At 50.2% G+C, this 16915-nt stretch overlaps 1 protein-coding gene across 1 annotated transcript in view; it reads left to right on the top strand.

The window, feature by feature from the left end:
* clpb (caseinolytic mitochondrial matrix peptidase chaperone subunit B) overlaps positions 1 to 16915 on the top strand; it is a 185513-nt gene that overhangs the window by 165151 nt on the left and 3447 nt on the right. Inside the window, exon 15 of the mRNA XM_038818471.1 lies at positions 15776 to 15880. Coding sequence (XP_038674399.1) covers positions 15776 to 15880 — 105 coding nt within the window. The remainder of the gene's footprint in view (positions 1 to 15775; positions 15881 to 16915) is intronic.

The raw sequence follows: 16915 nt of genomic DNA, 5'->3' as shown, positions 1-16915 counted from the left end.
TGTCCTCCGCGAGCTGCACAAAAAGTACAAATCCGCCCAAAAAGGGAAAAACAGAAAAAAGAGGAAAAAACAAAAAAAACATGAGAAAAAACAAACAATAAAAAAAACCCCAAACCAATGTCCATGAACAAAGGAAAGAGTCCCAAATGTTCCGCTTGGCACCTTTGACCCAGCAAACCATTGAACAGCAGTCCAGGCCCATTCGGCGTACCTTCCCACGGTAATCCTCGGGCCCTAATTCGCGTCCGTGGGGCCTCTTTTCGGGACCAGCCCCTGATCCCTAGCAAAATCCATCGCTTCTTCAGGCTCGGAGAAGTAGTGGTGTTGACCCTGGTGCGTGACCCATAGGCGAGCCGGGAACAGCAGACCAAACTTCACGTGCTTCTTGAACAGCACCTCCTTGACATTCTTAAAGGCTGCTCGTCGCCGAGCCACCTCCTGGCTTAGGTCCTGGTAAATGCGGAGAACACTGTTGTTCCACATGCTGCTCCTGGCGCTCTTTGCCCAACGCAGCACCCGCTCCTTGTCCACGAACCTGTGGAACCTAATCACCATCGGGCGGGGGGGGGGGGGGGGGGGTCCGCCCAGCCGCCCCTGCCTCGCCTGCACTCTGTATGCCCCCTCCAGCTCCGGCGGTCGCGGAAAGGCTTCGGCCCCCATCAGCTGCATCAATAGGTCGGCTACAAACGCTGCGGCATCAGCTCCCTCAGCCCCCTCCGGGAGGCAGACCATCCTCAGGTTGCTCCTGCGGACTCTATTCTCCAGCTCCTCCACTCTGTCCAGCAGTCTTCTCTGCCGCTCTTTCAGCCCGTCAACTTCTAGCGCCGCAACCGTCTGCGCATCCGCCTGCTCCTCCACCGCCTCTCCCAGCTCTTTGCCGTATGCAATCTTAACTACCTTCTCCACCTGTGTTGCCACTTTCAGTGACCTGTGGTCCTATATACCCAGATTCCTCTGCCTGTCAATACTCTTAAGAGTTCTGCCATTCATTGTATATTTCCTACCTGTATTAGACCTTCCAAAATGCATTACCTCACATTTGTCCGGATTAAACTCCATCTGCCATCTCTCCGCCCAAGTCTCCAAACGATCTAAATCCTGCTGTATCTTTTGACAGTCCTCATCTCTATCCGCAATTCCACCAATCTTTGTGGCGTCCGCAAACTTACTAATCAGACCAGTTACATTTTCCTCCAAATCATTTATATATCCTCCAAACAGCAACGGTCCCAGCACTGATCCCTGCGGAACACCACTCGTCACAGCCCTCCAATTAGAAAAGCACCCTTCCATTGCTACTCTCTGCCTTCTATGATCGAGCCAGTTCTGTATCCATCTTGCCAGCCTACCTCTGCTCCCGTGTGACTTCACCTTCTGTACCTGTCTGCCATAAGGGACCTTATCAAAGGCCTTACTGAAGTCCATGTAGACAACATCCACTGCCCTACCCTCATCAACTTCATCACTTCTTCAAAAAAGGAGATTGAAAAGCAGGACCTCCAAATCAGTAATCTCAGGATTACTCCCAGTCTCATGTGCAAGTGAGCATGGAAAGAGAAGAATTGGGCAATTAAACACATGGCTGGAGAACTGGTACAGGAGGGAAAGCCTCAGATTCCTGAGTTCTGGGGCACCAGTTTTGGGGCAAGTGGGACCTATGCAAGACCTGCATCGTAGCAGGACCAGGACTAACCTCCTCACAGGGAGATTCGCTGGTGCTGTTGGAAAGAATTTAAACTAGATTGGCAGCAAGTTAGAACCGGTGAGGGAGCTCACATTCGGCAGAAGCAAAACTGGGAAAAGATTTTGATTTGATTTGATCTATTGTCACATGTACCGAAGTACAGTGAAAAGTATTTTTCTGCGGCTGAGGGAACATACACAGTACATGCATAGTAGACAAAAAGAATAATAGACAATGTACATCGACAAATGGTTCATCGACAAACAGTGATTGGCTACAGTGCGGAACAAGGGGCCAAACAGCAAATACATGAGCAAGAGCAACACAGGGCGTCGTGAATAGTGTTCTTACAGGGAACAGATCAGTCCGAGGGGGAGTCGTTGAGGAGTCTTGTAGCTGTGGGGAAGAAGCTGTTCCTATGTCTGGATGTGCGGGTCTTCAGACTTCTGTACCTTCTGCCTGATGGAAGGGTCTGGAAGAAGGCAATGCCTGGGTGTGAGGGGTCTCTGACAATGCTGTCTGCCTTCCTGAGTATTGATGTGGAGATGCCGCGTTGGACTGGGGTGAGCACAGTAAGAAGTCTTACAACACCAGGTTAAAGTCCAACATGTTTGTTTCAAACACTAGCTTTCGGAGCAACAATTGCCAGGCAGGAATGTTCCCTTCCAGTTGGGGAACACTTCAGCTGTCAAGGGCATTCAGCCTCTGATCTCTGGGTAAGCGTTCTCCAAGGCAGCCTTCAGGACGCACAACAACGCAGAATCGCTGAGCAGAAACTTACGGCCAAGTTACGCACGCATGAGTGCGGCCTCAACCGGGACCTTGGATTCATGTCGCATTACATTCACCCCCCACCCCCACTATCTGGCCTTGGCTTGCAAAATCCTACCAACTGTCCTGAATTCACACCTCTTTAACCTGCTCCATTTGGGCCTATAACGACTTAATTGCCTGCAAAGGCTCACATTCAAAGTATCGTCTTGCATCTTTGACTTTGTCGATATACATGTTTCTGGAACATACCTCTTCATTCACCTGAGGAAGGAGCAGTGCTCCGAAAGCTAGTGTTTGAAACAAACCTGTTGGACTTTAACCTGGTGTTGTCAGACTTCTTACTGTTCTCACCCCAGTCCAACGCCGGCATCTCCACATCATGCCTTCCTGAGGCAGTGGGAGGTGTAGACAGAATCAATGTGGGGGTGGCAAGCTTGTGTGATGCGTTGGGCTGAATTCATCACACTCTGCAGTTTCTTGCGATCTTGGGCCGAGCAGTTGCCATACCAAGCTGTGATGCAGCCGGATAGGATGCTCTCTATGGCACATCTGTAGACGTTTGTGAGAGTCGATGCAGACATGCCAAATTTCTTTAGCTTCCGTAGGAAGTAGAGACGTTATTGGGCTTTCTTGACTGTTGCATCAACGTGAGTGGACCAGGACAGGCTGTTGGTGATGGTGACCCCCGGGAACTTAAAGCTATCGACCATCTCCACTTCGGAGCCATTGAAGACAGGGGGTGGAGAAGGTCGTGTTACGCTTCTTAAAGTCGATGCTCCGCTTCTTGGCCTTGCTGACGTTTAGAGAGAGGTTGTTTTCACTCACTCACTGAAAAAGTGTCTCTGCAGAAGTTGCAGACTAGCTGCAAGAGTATTGTTTTATTCATTCTTGGGATGTGGGTGTTTATTGCACATCCCTAAATGCCCTTGAGAAGGTGTGGTGAGCCACTTATGATTCTCCAAAATTTGTTCGATTCAGGAATTGTCCCAACAGATCGGAAGTTGCCAAACTTCCAGAATGGAAGTGAAAGCGGTGAACCACAGACCAATTAGCCAAACATCAGTTTTGAAGAAAATGCTGGAATCTTATTATTAATGAGGTCTTAATGCATTTGGAAAAATATGGTATGATTAGAAGAAATCAATGTGGTGTTACTGAAGCAAAATCTTGTTTGACAAATTTATCAGAGATTTTTGAGGATGTAGCTAGTAGGTTAGATAAAGGTGAACCAGTAGATGTAGTATACCTGGATTTCCAAAAGCATTCAATTGATGTCACACAAAAGGTTAATAGGCAAGATGAGGGCTCTTGGAGTTGGGGGTAGAGCATTAGTTAATGGATAGGAAGCAGAGAGTGGGCATAAATGGAATATTTTCAAGTTGGCACTCTGTGACTGGTGGAGTGCTGCAACGGTCAGTCTGGGGCTACAGCTATTTACAATCTATATCAACTACTTACATGAAGAGACCGAGAGAAATATGTCTAGGTATGTTGCTGATACCAAACTAGGTGGAAAGGTGAGCTATGGAAGGACACCGAGAGGTTGCAAAGAAATATGTACGTAATTAAAAGGCAAATGGACATTGAAGAAGCGGCGACGAGACTTCCGGTGGCGGCCATGGAGAGTAGGTCACATGTTCGGCAGCTCCCGTCTGGAACGGACTCTCGGACCTTTTTCAGGAGTTTCCATGGACTTTTTGGGGCAGATTGGTGAAGTGAACACTGCCAAAAGGATTCCCTCTCTGTTGTATGGATAGCTGGGCCAGGAGTGGCTGGGTGAAGCGTTTAAGTCCCAGCAGACAGAAGCGCGCGGAGCGGGCGCCGAGGCACGGCATGGCGGCCGGTATAGACCAGGGTCCATGGGCGCAGTGGGCACAGGAGCAACTGGAGTTCCTTAGGGGCTGGTTTGCTGATCTTAAAAAGGACATGCTGGCCTCGATGAAGGCATCAATAGACCAAATGATCGCAACTCAGGCAACACAAGGGAAAGCGATTAAGGAGATGGAGAAAAAGCTATCCGACCATGAGGACGAGTTGGTCGTATTGGCCCTTAAGGTGGAGGCGCAGGATGACCTCCACAAGAACTAGCAGGGGAGGCTGGAGGACCTAGAAAATAGGTCCGGGAGACAGAACCTGAGAATTGTGGGCCTCCCCGAAGGTGTGGAGGGGTCGGATGCAGAAGCATTTGTGTCCAAGATGCTGGAGACGCTGATAGGGACGGGGGTATTCACTCGACCCCTGGAGCTGGACGGGGCGCACAGAGCCCTCGCAAGGAAGCCCAAGGCGAATGAACCGCAGAGGGCCATGGTGGTGAGATTTCATCGCTTCTCGAACAAGGAACTTGTCTTGTGGTGGGCAAAAAAAGAATGGAGCAGCAGGTGGGAGAACAGCATGATACACACCTACCAGGACCTGGGTGCGGAGCTGGTCAAGAGGAGTGCTGGATTCATCCGGGTGAAGGTGACCCTCTTCAGCAAGGGTGTGAAATTTGGGATGCTACACCCAGCGAGGCTATGGGTCACGTACAAGGAACGGCATCACTATTTTGAGACGCCGGACGAGGCGTGGTCATTCGTCAAACAAGAAAAGCTGGACTCGAATTAAAGGACAGTTAAGATTTGGTGGAATGTGGCAGTGGGGCTGGGTAACACGGTACCGTTTCTAATATAAGATTGTATGCAATGTTGGGTGTGTGTCAGGGCTGTGGTGGTGGCTGGAGGGTGCAGTGTTTTCGGCAAGTTGAGATACGGAGGGGGTAGGGGGACCTGTACTTAGTGCAAATTTTCTGGAAGTTGGAGCCTTGGTTCAACAAGTGTCTCCTCAAGGGGCAATGTTAGTGTCTTCTGTTTATGTTTTGTTTCGTATTACTATTTACTCACTGGGGCTGGAGAAGTAGTTTAATTGGTTCATTCACGTGGGGAGAGGGGTCCGGACAATGAGCGACAGTCTTATCGGCGCCAGGGGCGGGAGCTACCGGGGTCAGCATAGGTCAGCTGACTCTCGGGAGCATAGTGGGGGGTGAGCAAGTGCCCAGCTGGCGGGGGGGGTTTGGGTCGCGGGACTGTTTGGGGGGGGAGTGGGGGGGGGGGGGGGGAATGCTGCTTTGCTGACAGAGGATGTATCAATTTTGGGGTACCAATTAAGGGGCGGGGGCTCCCTGTGGGGGCGCTCGAGGGAGCGAAGGGCGCAGGCTCAAGGTTGGTCGAGAAAGGGTGATGGCTAGTCGGCAGTGGAGGGGTGGGGGGGGGGGGGGGGGTGGTGGTTAGCCCCCTGTCCAGGCTGATCACGTGGAATGTGAGGGGTTTGAATGGGTCGGTCAAAAGAGCGTGTGTGTTCTCGCATCTAAAGGGGTTAAAGGCTGACGTAGCAATGCTTCAGGAGACACATTTAAAGCTCACAGATCACACAAGATTGAGAAAGGGATGGGTAGGCCAGGTGTTCCATTCAGGGCTGGATTCGAAGACCAGGCGGGTAGCAATTCTGATCAGTAAGGGTGTGGCATTTGAGGCTGGGAGAATTGTGGCAGATAAGGGGGACAGGTATATAATGGGTGAGTGGAAAGTGGGGCAGGGTCCGGGTGATGTTTGTGAACGTCTACACTCTGAATTGGGATGATGTGGAATTTATGAGACGCATGCTGGGCAAAATCCCGGACTTAGAGTCACACCACCTGATTATGGGGGGAGACTTTAACACAGTCATCGACCCCGAGCTGGACCGGTCGAAGTCCAGGACAGGGAAACGACCAGCAGTGGCTAAGGAACTGAAGGGTTTTATGGAGCAGATTGAGGGGGGTGGGGGTGGGGGGGGATCCCTGGAGGTTCACGCGGCCGAGAGCGAACGAGTTCTCTTTTTTCTCCCACGTTCATAAGGTTTATTCCCGCATAGACTTCTTTGCCTTGAGCAGGGTGTTAATCCCAAAGGTGTTGGGGACAGAATACTCAGCAATCACAGTCTCGGACCATGCCCCGCACTGGGTGGACCTGCGGCTTAGTGAGGAGAGAGGGCATCGCCCACTCTGGAGACTGGATGTGGGGCTGCTGGCGGATGAAGATGTTTGCGGGCGGATTAGCAGGAACATCCAGGATTACCTGGAAACAATCGATACGGGTGAGGTACCAGCGGCAACGGTCTGGGAGGCTCTGAAGGCAGTTGTCAGAGGGGAACTCATCTCAATTCGATCCCATAGGGAAAAGAGAGAAAGAGCCGAGAGGAAGAGACTGGTGGAGGAGATACTCCGAGTGGACAGGAGATACGCGGAGACCCCCTACGGAGGGAGCGGCGGAGTCTGCAGGCGGAGTTTGATCTGCTGACCACAGGGAAAGCGGTAGCCCACAGAAGGCAAGGGGGGCAGTCTATGAGTACGGGGAGAAAGCCAGTAGAATGCTGGCACACCAACTGCGAAAGAGGGAGGCGGCCACGGAAATCGGGGGAGTAAAGAATAAGGAGGGTAACACGGTTTTGGATCGGGGGGGGGGGGGGGGGTGAACGGAGTCTTTAAGGAATTCTATAGTAAACTATACGAGTCGGAGCCCCCGATGGGAGTGGAAGGGATGAGGCAATTTTTGGACCAGTTGAGGTTTTCAAAGGTGGAAGAGGACCTGGTGGAGGGGCTGGGGCCCCGATTGAATTGGAGGAGATTGTCAAGGGTATAGAGGGCATGGAGCGTGCCCGGGGCCGGACGGTTACCAGGTAGAATTCTACAATAAATTTTCGGAAATATGGAGCCCACTTCTGATGAGGACCTTCAATGAGGCCAGAGAGAAAGGAACCCTCCCCCCAACAATGTCACAGGCTTTGATCTCACTCATTCTTAAACAAGGGAAGGACCCGGAACATTGCAGGTCATACAAGCCAATTTTGCTTTTAGCGTGGATGCCAAATTGCTGGCTAAGATTCTGGCCACAAGAATTGAGGATTGCGTCCCAGGGGTGATAGAGGAAGACCAGACTGGGTTTGTTAAAGGCAGACAACTCAGTACCAATGTCCGGAGGCTTTTGTATATTATTATGATGCCCTCAGAGGGAGGGGAGGGGAGGCAGAGGTGGTAACAGCGATGGACGCAGAGAAAGCCGTTGACCGGGTGGAGTGAGAGTACCTCTGGGAAACGCTGGGGAGGTTCGGGTTTGGTGAGGGCTTTATTGGCTGGGTGAAATTGCTGTACCAGGCGCCTGTAGCAAGTGTATGTACAAACCGGCTGAGGTTGGGGTACTTCGAGCTTCACCGGGGAACGAGGCAGGGGTGTCCCCTCTCCCGTTACTATTTGCCCGAGCTATAGAACCACTAGCTATGGCGCGGAGAGCCTAGAGGAACTGGCGGGGACTGGTTTGGGGGGGGTGGGTGGAACATCGGGTCTCGCTATACGCGGATGATTTGCTCCTGTACATTTCGGACCCTGTGGAGGGGGTGGGGGAGGTTCTGCGGATCCTGAGGGATTTTGGTAGTTTTTCAGGGTACAAACTGCGAGTTGTTTGTGATCCAGGCCAGGGGGCAGGAGGAGAGACTGAAAGAGCTGCCACTCAGGGTGGTAGAGAAAAGTTTTCGTTACCTGGGTATACAGGTGGCCAGGAAATGGGATGCTCTGCACAGGCTCAACCTGAACCGGTTGGTGGAGCAAATGGAAGGGGACGTTAAAAGGTGGGACATTCTCCCGCTGTCACTGGCAGGGAGGGTGCAGACCGTGAAAATGACTGTCCTCCCCAGAATTTTGTTTGTCTTTCAGTGCCTCCCCATCTTCACCCCTAAGGCCTTTTCTTAGCGGGTGAGTAGGATCATTACGGGCTTTGTGTGGGCGAATAAGACCCCGCGAGTAAGGGGATCGCTGTTGAAGCGCAGTCGGGAGGGGGGGGGGGGGGGGTTCGCGCTGCCGAACTTTCGCAAGTACTACTGGGCGGCCAATGTAGCTATGATTAGGAAGTGGGCGATGGGGGGCGGCGGCGTGGGAGCAGCTAGAGGCGGCGCCATGTAAAGGTACTAGTCTAGGAGCTTTGATAACGGCTTCTTTGCCGTTCTCACCGACCCGTTACTCCACAAGTCCGGTGGTGGTGGCGACACTGCGGATCTGGGGACAGTGTAGGAGGTACTAGAGGGTGGAGGGAGCGTCGGTCTGGACCCCGATATGCAATAATCATAGGTTTGTCCCGGGTAGGATGAATGGTGGGTTCCAGAGCTGGCAGAGGGTAGGCATCAGAAGGATGGGAGGTCTGTTCATAGACGGAAGCTTTCCTAGTTTGAAGGCGCTAGAGGACAAATTTAATCTGCCGCCAGGAAACGCCTTTAAATATCTGCAAGTACGAGCCTTCCTGAAAAAACAGGTAGTGGCCTTTCCGATGCTGCCGCCACTGAGGATACAGGACAGGGTGGTCTCCGGCACCTGGGTGGGGGAGGGGAGGGTGTTGGATATCTACCAGGAACTACAGGAGGCAGAGGAAACCCCGGTGGAGGAGCTCAAGGGAAAGTGGGAGGAGGAGCTAGGTGAGGAGTTGGAAGCGGGTCTGTGGGCAGAGGTCCTGGGCAGGGTTAATTCCTCCTCATCATGTGCCAGGCTCAGTCTAATTCAATTTAAGGTGGTCCACAGGGCACATATGACGGCAGCGAGAATGAGCAAGTTTTTTGGGATAGAAGATAGTTGTATGAGGTGCAAGGGCAGCCCTGCAAACCATGTCCACATGTTTTGGGCATGCCCGGAGCTTAGCGAGTTCTGGCAAGGGTTCACGAGGGCAATGTCCAAGGTGCTTAACACACGGGTAGTGCCGAGTCCAGAGATAGCGATCTTTGGAGTGTCAGAAGACCCGGGAGTTCAGGGGGCGATAGAGGCCGACGTCTTGGCCTTTGCCTCCCTAGTAGCCCGGAGATGGATTTTATTAATGTGGAGAGACTCGAAGCCCCCGAGTGTAGAGACTTGGGTTACCGACATGGCTGGGTTTCTCAGCCTCGAGAAAATAAAGTTTGCCTTAAGAGGGTCTACGCTCGGGGTCTCTCGGAGGTGGCAGCCGTTCGTCCACTTTCTCGGGGGAAATGTAAATGTCAGCAGCAGCAGCAATCCGTATGGGGGGGGGGGTGAATGCTTCATTGGGATGGTGTGGGAAGACTGGGTCGCGTGGGGTAATGTCTATTTAATTGTTATTGTATATTCTCTTTTTACACTGTTAATGTTCACTCTAGTTTGTTTTGTTATTATGGTTACTGCTGTTTTATTATGAAAATTCTGCAAAACCTTAATGAAAATACTTTTTTAAAAAAGGCAAATGGAAGGCTAGGGAAATTGCAAATGCACTCGTGATAATTTACCAAAATTCACTAGACTCTGGGGTGGTCCCAGCGGATTGGAAATTGGCAAACATGACACCACTGTTTAAAAAAGGAGGTAGGGAGAAAGCGGGTAATTATAGGCCAGTGAGCTTAACTTCGGTAGTAGGGGAGATGCTGGAATCTATCATCAAGGAAGAAATTGCGAGGCATCTGGATGGAAATTGTCCCATTGGGCAGACGCAGCATGGGTTCATGAAGGGCAGGTTGTGCCTAACTAATTTCGTGGAATTTTTTGAGGACATTACCAGTGCGGTCGATAATGGGGAGCCAATTGATGTGCCACACAAAAGGTTGCTGCATAAGATAAAGATGCATGGCATTAAGGGTAAAGTAGTAGCATGGATAAAGGAATGGTTAATTAATAGAAAGCAAAGAGTGGGGATTAATGGGTGTTTCTCTGGTTGGCAATCAGTAGCTAGTGGTGTCCCTCAGGGATCAGTGTTGGGCCCACAATTGTTCACAATTTACATAGATGATTTGGAGTTGGGGACCAAGGGCAATGTGTCCAAGTTTGCAGACGACACTAAGGTGAGTGGTAAAGCAAAAAGTGCAGAGGATACTGGAAGTCTGCAGAGGAATTTGGATAGGTTAAGTGAATGGGCTAGTGTCTGGCAGATGGAATACAATGTTGACAAATATGAGGTTATCCATTTTGGAATAACAGCAAACGGGATTATTATTTAAACGATAAAATATTAAAACAAGCTGCTGTGCAGAGAGACCTGGGTGTGCTAGTGCATGAGTCACAAAAAGTTGGTTTAACAGGTGCAACAGGTGATTAAGAAGGCAAATGGAATTTTGTCCTTCATTGCTAGAGGGATGGAGTTTAAGACTAGGGAGGTTATGCTGCAATTGTATAAGGTGTTAGTGAGGCCACACCTGGAGTATTGTGTTCCTTATCTGAGAAAGGACGTACTGGCGCTGGAGGGTGTGCAGAGGAGATTCACTAGGTTAATCCCAGAGCTGAAGGGGTTGGATTACGAGGAGAGGTTGAGTAGACTGGGACTGTACTCGTTGGAATTTAGAAGGATGAGGGGGGATCTTATAGAAACATATAAAATTATGAAGGGAATAGATAGGATAGATGCGGGCAGGTTGTTTCCACTGGCGGGTGAAAGCAGAACTAGGGGGCATAGCCTCAAAATAAGGGGAAGCAGATTTAGGACTGAGCTCAGGAGGAACTTCTTCACCCAAAGGGTTGTGAATCTATGGAATTCCTTGCCCAGTGAAGCAGTTGAGGCTCCTTCATTAAATGTTTTTAAGATAGAGATAGATAGTTTTTTGAAGAATAAAGGGATTCAGGGTTATGGCGTTCGGGCCGGAAAGTGGAGCTGAGTCCACAAAAGATCAGCCATGATCTCATTGAATTACGGAGCAGGCTCGAGGGGCCAGATGGCCTACTCCTGCTCCTAGTTCTTATGTCCTTATGAATGTAAAAGTCAAAAAGTGTTGTTGCATTTATATAGGGTGCTGGTGAGACCACATCTGGAGTATTGTGTCCAGTTTTGGTCTCCTTATTTGAGGAAGGATGAGGTGGCATTGGAGGCAGTTCAGAGGAGGTTCACCAGATTGATTCTGGGGATGAAAGGGTTGACGTATGAAGAGAGATTAAACAATTTGGGCTTATTCTCATTAGAGTTTAGAAGGATGAGAGGGGATCTGATCGCGGATATAAGATACTAAAAGGGATTGATAAAGTAAACGTGGACCAATTGTTCCCCCTTGTGGGGCAATCTAGAATGAGAGGTCACAAATATAGGTTGAGAGGCGATAGATTTAGAACTGAGACGAGGAGGAACTACTTCTCGCAGAGGGTGGTGAATTTGTGGAACTCGCTGTGTGGTGGAATCTGAGTCACTAAATGGTTTCAAGAAGGAGATAAATATATTTCTGAATTTTAAAATGGGTTAAAGGGATATGGGGAAGAGGCAGGGAGGTGGATTTGAGAGCAGGAGAGATCGGCCATGATCTGATTGAATGGCGGAGCAGGCTGGATTGGATTGGATTTGGGTTTATTGTCACATTTGCTGAGGTACAGTGAAAAGTGTTGTTCCGCTTACAGTCCAGACAGATTGTTCCATACATGAAAAAGATAGGACATACATAAATACACAATGTAACTACACAGACACAGATATCGGGTGAAGCATACGGAGTGTAGTACTACTCAGTAAGGAAGATGTGCGGAGAGATCAGTTCAGTCCATAAGAGGGTCATTCAGGAGTCTGGTAACAGCGGGGAAGAAGCTGTTTTTGAATCTGTTTGTGCGTGTTCTCAGATTTCTGTATCTCCTGCCCAATGGAAGAAGTTGGAAGAGTGAGTAAGCCGGGTGGGAGGAGTCTTTGATTATGTTGCCCACTTTCCCCAGGCAGCGGGAGGTGTAGACCAGTGTTCTTCAAACTTTATTTCCGGGGACCCATTTTTACCAACCGGCCGACCTTCGGGACCCAACCCAGCCGACCTTCGTGACCCACGACGGCCGACCATCGCGACCCACGCCGGCCGACCTTCGCGACCCACGCCGGCCGACCTTCGCGACCCACGCCGGCTGACCTTCGCGACCCACGCCGGCCGACCTTCGCGACCCACGCCGGCCGACCTTCGCGACCCACGCCGGCCGACCTTCGGGACCCAACCCAGCCAACCTTCGTGACCCACGACGGCCGACCTTCACGACCCACGCCGGCCGACCTTCGCGACCCACGCCGGCCGACCTTCGCGACCCACGCCGGCCGACCTTCGCGACCCACGCCGGCCGACCTTCGCGACCCACGCCGGCCGACCTTCGCGACCCACGCCGGCCGACCTTCGCGACCCACGCCGGCCGACCTTCGCGACTCACGCCGGCCAACCTGCGCGACCCACCATTTTCTCTTACCTTGTTTGCTGCTGACAAAAATGGAGGAAATGGTTTTGGGTCCCTTTGGCCCTCGGACACGCTCCTCCAATGGAACCTGTTGGATGAAGGTGAAGCCTTCCTGTGTCGGAAAGTATAGAGCAGGGGTGGGCAAACTACGGCCCGCAGGCCGCATGCGGCCCGCCAAAGGTCTTTATGCAGCCCACCAAGATCAAGTCATTAAAAAAAAACAAATATTAAGGTTAATGGGGGGGGGGTGCTGTTGGGTTACTGGTATAGCGTGGATACGTTGACTTGAGTAGGGTGATCATTGCTCGGCACAACATGTGTTTCATGTGAAGTTTCTACTTTAAAATATTAATTAATAAAAATTAATTGCTTTTTTTTCCTTTAAAAACCTTTTATTTTGGCTATTTTAAATATTAATTATTTTGCTTAATATACTCTGCTGCCCTTTAAAATGGTGAATTTCTGAATGTAGCCCTTGCACGGAAAAGTTTGCCCACCCCTGGTATAGAGTCTCCATCTGTCCAAAGTTCTGAATTTTTTTCCTGTAAAATTTGATCAAATAAACCCCCCCACCCTCCGAACTTGTAAAAGAAAATGAGTAAAATAAATGAATAAAACCACCCCAAACTAGTTTTTAAAAAATAATATGAATGAAATAAATTTTAAAAATAAAAATAAAATGAATAAAAACCACTACAGAACTTGTAAAACTTATGAAAAGCCGGCTGCTGCGCGGGGATTTGCGCTATCGGGAGCGCCGCGGACAACAGCTCCGCGACTCTCCCGACACCCGCCTGCGACCCACCCGCGGGTCGTGCCCCCGACTTTGAAGAACACTGGGGTAGACAGAGTCAATGGATGGAAGGCGTGTTCACGTGATGGACTGAGCGGTGTTCACGACTCTCTGAAGTTTCTTGCAGTCCTGGGCCGAGCAGTTGCCATACCAGGCTGTGATGCAGCCAGATAGGATGCTTTCTGTGGTGCATCTGTAAATCAAAGGGCTGTAAATCGAAAGGGCTGAATTGCATACTTCTGCTCCTAATTCCTATGTTCATAGATTTTCATAGAATTTACAGTGCAGAAGGAGGCCATTCAGCCCATCGAGTCTGCACCGGCTCTGAAAGAGCACCCTACCCAAGGTCAACACCTCCACCCTATCCCCATAACCCAGTAACCCCACCCAACACTAAGGGCAATTTTGGACACCAAGGGCAATTTATCATGGCCAATCCACCTAACCTGCACATCTTTGGACTGTGGGAGGAAACCGGAGCACCCGGAGGAAACCCACGCACACACGGGGAGGATGTGCAGACTCCGCACAGACAGTGACCCAAGCCGGAATTGAACCTGGGACCCTGGAGCTGTGAAGCGATTGTGCTAACCACAATGCTACCGTGCTGCCCCTATGCATATTGGCAGGTTAAGTGAGTGGGAACAAGATAGCAGATGGGGTACAATGTGGGGAACTGTGAAGTTTGGTCGTAAGAATAAAAAAAGATTTATTTTCCAAAAGCGAGGAACTTGTGAGTGTCGCTGTTCAGAGAGAGTTGTGTGTGCTTGTATAAGGAACACAGAAACTTTACAGGTGCAGCAAGCAATTAGGAAGACAAATGGCATGTTGGTCTTTATTGGAAGGGGATTGGAGAACAAGAATGACGAGGTTTTGCTCCAGTTGTCCAGGGTTTCGGTGAGACCACATCTGGAACACTGGGCGCAGTTTTGGTCTCCGCATTGTGGAAATGTCTTGGAGTCGGGACAGCGAAGGTTCATGAGGTTGGTCCGTGGGGTGAGGTGATGAGAGGCTGAGTAAATGGGGTTTAGATTCTCTGGGGTTTAGAAGAATGATGATGATCTGAGTGAAACATTCCAGATTCTGAGGGGGTTTGACAGGGGGTGGGGGAGGCGGAGAGATTGTTCCTGCTGGTCGGGGAATCTAAAACACGGGGTCACAGTCTCGGGATTGGGGGCCGATCATTTAGGACCAAGATGGGGAGACATTTCCTCACTCCGAGGGTTGTGAATCTTTGGAATTCTCGACCCCGGAGCGTTGTGGATGCTCCGCCGTTCAATACATTTCAGGCTGTGGGACAGGGAGACTTTTGATGTGTCATGGAATTGGGGATATGGGGAAAGTGGAGATGAAGCCCAAGATCAACCATAATTGTATTAAATGGCAGGGCAGACTCAGTAAACCATATGGACTACTCCTGTTCCTATTTCCTGCCTTCTTGAACCGCTGCAGTCCATGTGGTGTAGGCACATCCACTGTGCTGTTAGGGAGGGAGTTCCAGGATTATCCCCCAGCGACAGTGAAGGAACGGCGATACACTTCCAAGCCAGGGTGGTAAGTGACTTGGAGGGGAATCTCCAGGTGGGTGGGGTTCCCAGGTATCTGCTGCCCTTGTCCTTCTAGATGATAGTGGTCGTGGGTTTGGACGGTGCTGTTGGAAGTGAATCTGCCGAGATACAGTTTTAGCACATTCACTGTGTGCACAGAGATCATTGGCGTGCACGGAGAAGCAGGAAATCTGTCTGCCTTTCTGCTCCCTGGCTCCCGCGGTCACCCCAGTAACAGCAGCTCCCCTAATTCCCCACCCAGGATTATTAACAGTCAGCAACAGTATGCATTTAAATAGCACCTTTAACATTGTAGAATGATCCACGATGCTTCACAGAAGGGTGATTGACAGAATCTGACACTATGCCACATCGGAATATACCAGGAAAGCTGAGCAAAGGCAGCTTTTGAGGTGAGACTCAAAGGAGAAGAGTGGTTTAGGGGGGGGAATTCCAGAGTTTCGGAACCAGGCAACTGAAGACTCGACCACCAGTGGTGGAGTCATTAAAATCAGGGTTGCCGAGGGGAGACGAATTTGAGGAGGGCATGTGTTTAGGCTGGAGGAGGTTACAGCGAGAGAGGGGCAATGCAGTGGAGGGCTTTGAAAGAAAGAATGAGACTTTTAACGTTGCATGCAAAACTTTCTAGTGAGCCCAGCTCGCTGCTGTACTCACTGGAGGCCCATCAAGAGGAGCTGGTTGCAAACTCTCTTGTGTTTTTTTTAAAGAAGGGATTTTGAGTGGCTGCGTAGTAAATCCAGTAAACGAACAGCACTGAAATGTCTTTCATTTCCCTCTAGGCCAAGCAACGACACGATATCAACCTGCAGTGGGACCAGGAGGTGATGGATGTACTGGCGGAAGGATACAATTTGCACTACGGAGCAAGATCCATCAAGCACGAGGTGAGGCTGGGGGCCAGCGGGAGATTATGGGGCAGTGTCAACCATAAATCACGGCTTCTGTAAATAAAGCAGATTAAATATGAATATGTCATACATCACAGTGAATAATACAGCAAGCTTCTCCTCCGCTACAGTCAGCTCAGCCAGACCGGGAAATGACAAGAAGCTAAATATGCCAGAGGTCTGCTAGAGTGTCAGTTCCTCGATATACAGTAACTGGGATGGAAGGGGATTGGGAGACTTGGAATAGTCCAGTACAGAAGAAGGCCATTTGGCCCATCAAGTCTGTGCCAGCTCTTGGAAAGAAACACAGAAAAGTACAGCACAGGAACAGGCCCTTCGGCCCTTCAAGCCTGTGCCGACCATGATGCCCTAACTAAAACAAAACCTTCTGAAAGAGCAACCCAGTTAATCCCATTCTTTTCCCATATCCCTGCAGGATTTGCTCTTCCCGATGTTTACCTGATTCCCTTTTGAAGGCTTCCATTCAACCTGTTTCCACCATCCTGTCATGCAGTGAATACCAGATCCTAACCATTCGTAAGGTGTATAAATAGTAAAAGGGGGAGGAGGGCCAATTAGGAAACTAAAAGGGGATTTACACGAGTTAGGGGGGCGTGGCTGAGGTTTTAAATTAATACTTTACATCCGCCTTTACCAAGGAAGACAGACCCATGGTGACAGAGGAGGAAATTCAGACACCAGAAGGGTTTACAAGTGATGGGGGATAAGACGAAGAGGCTGTCTGTGCTGAAAGTTGATAAGACACTGGGACTGGGTGAGATGCATCCAAGGATACTGAGGGAAGTGAGTGGGAATCGCAAACTCACTGACCATAACTTTTCCGCCTTAGACTAAGGGGTGGTGCCAGAGGCTTGGAGAATTGGAGATGTTGTACCCTTTGTTCAAAAAAGGGGGGGTAAATAAAAGCCCAGCAAGTACAGCCCAGCCAGTTTAACCTCGGTGACGGGGAAACATCTCCAAACAATTATCGGTCATACGGACAAATGGTGGGTTAATGAAGGAAAGCAACAT

The sequence above is a fragment of the Scyliorhinus canicula genome, chromosome 14 (genome assembly GCF_902713615.1).
Source record: "Scyliorhinus canicula chromosome 14, sScyCan1.1, whole genome shotgun sequence".
In the NCBI taxonomy this organism is placed as follows: Eukaryota; Metazoa; Chordata; class Chondrichthyes; order Carcharhiniformes; family Scyliorhinidae; genus Scyliorhinus; species Scyliorhinus canicula.
Note: the sequence above shows the minus strand (reverse complement) of the source record. Positions and strands in the feature narration are given on the sequence as shown.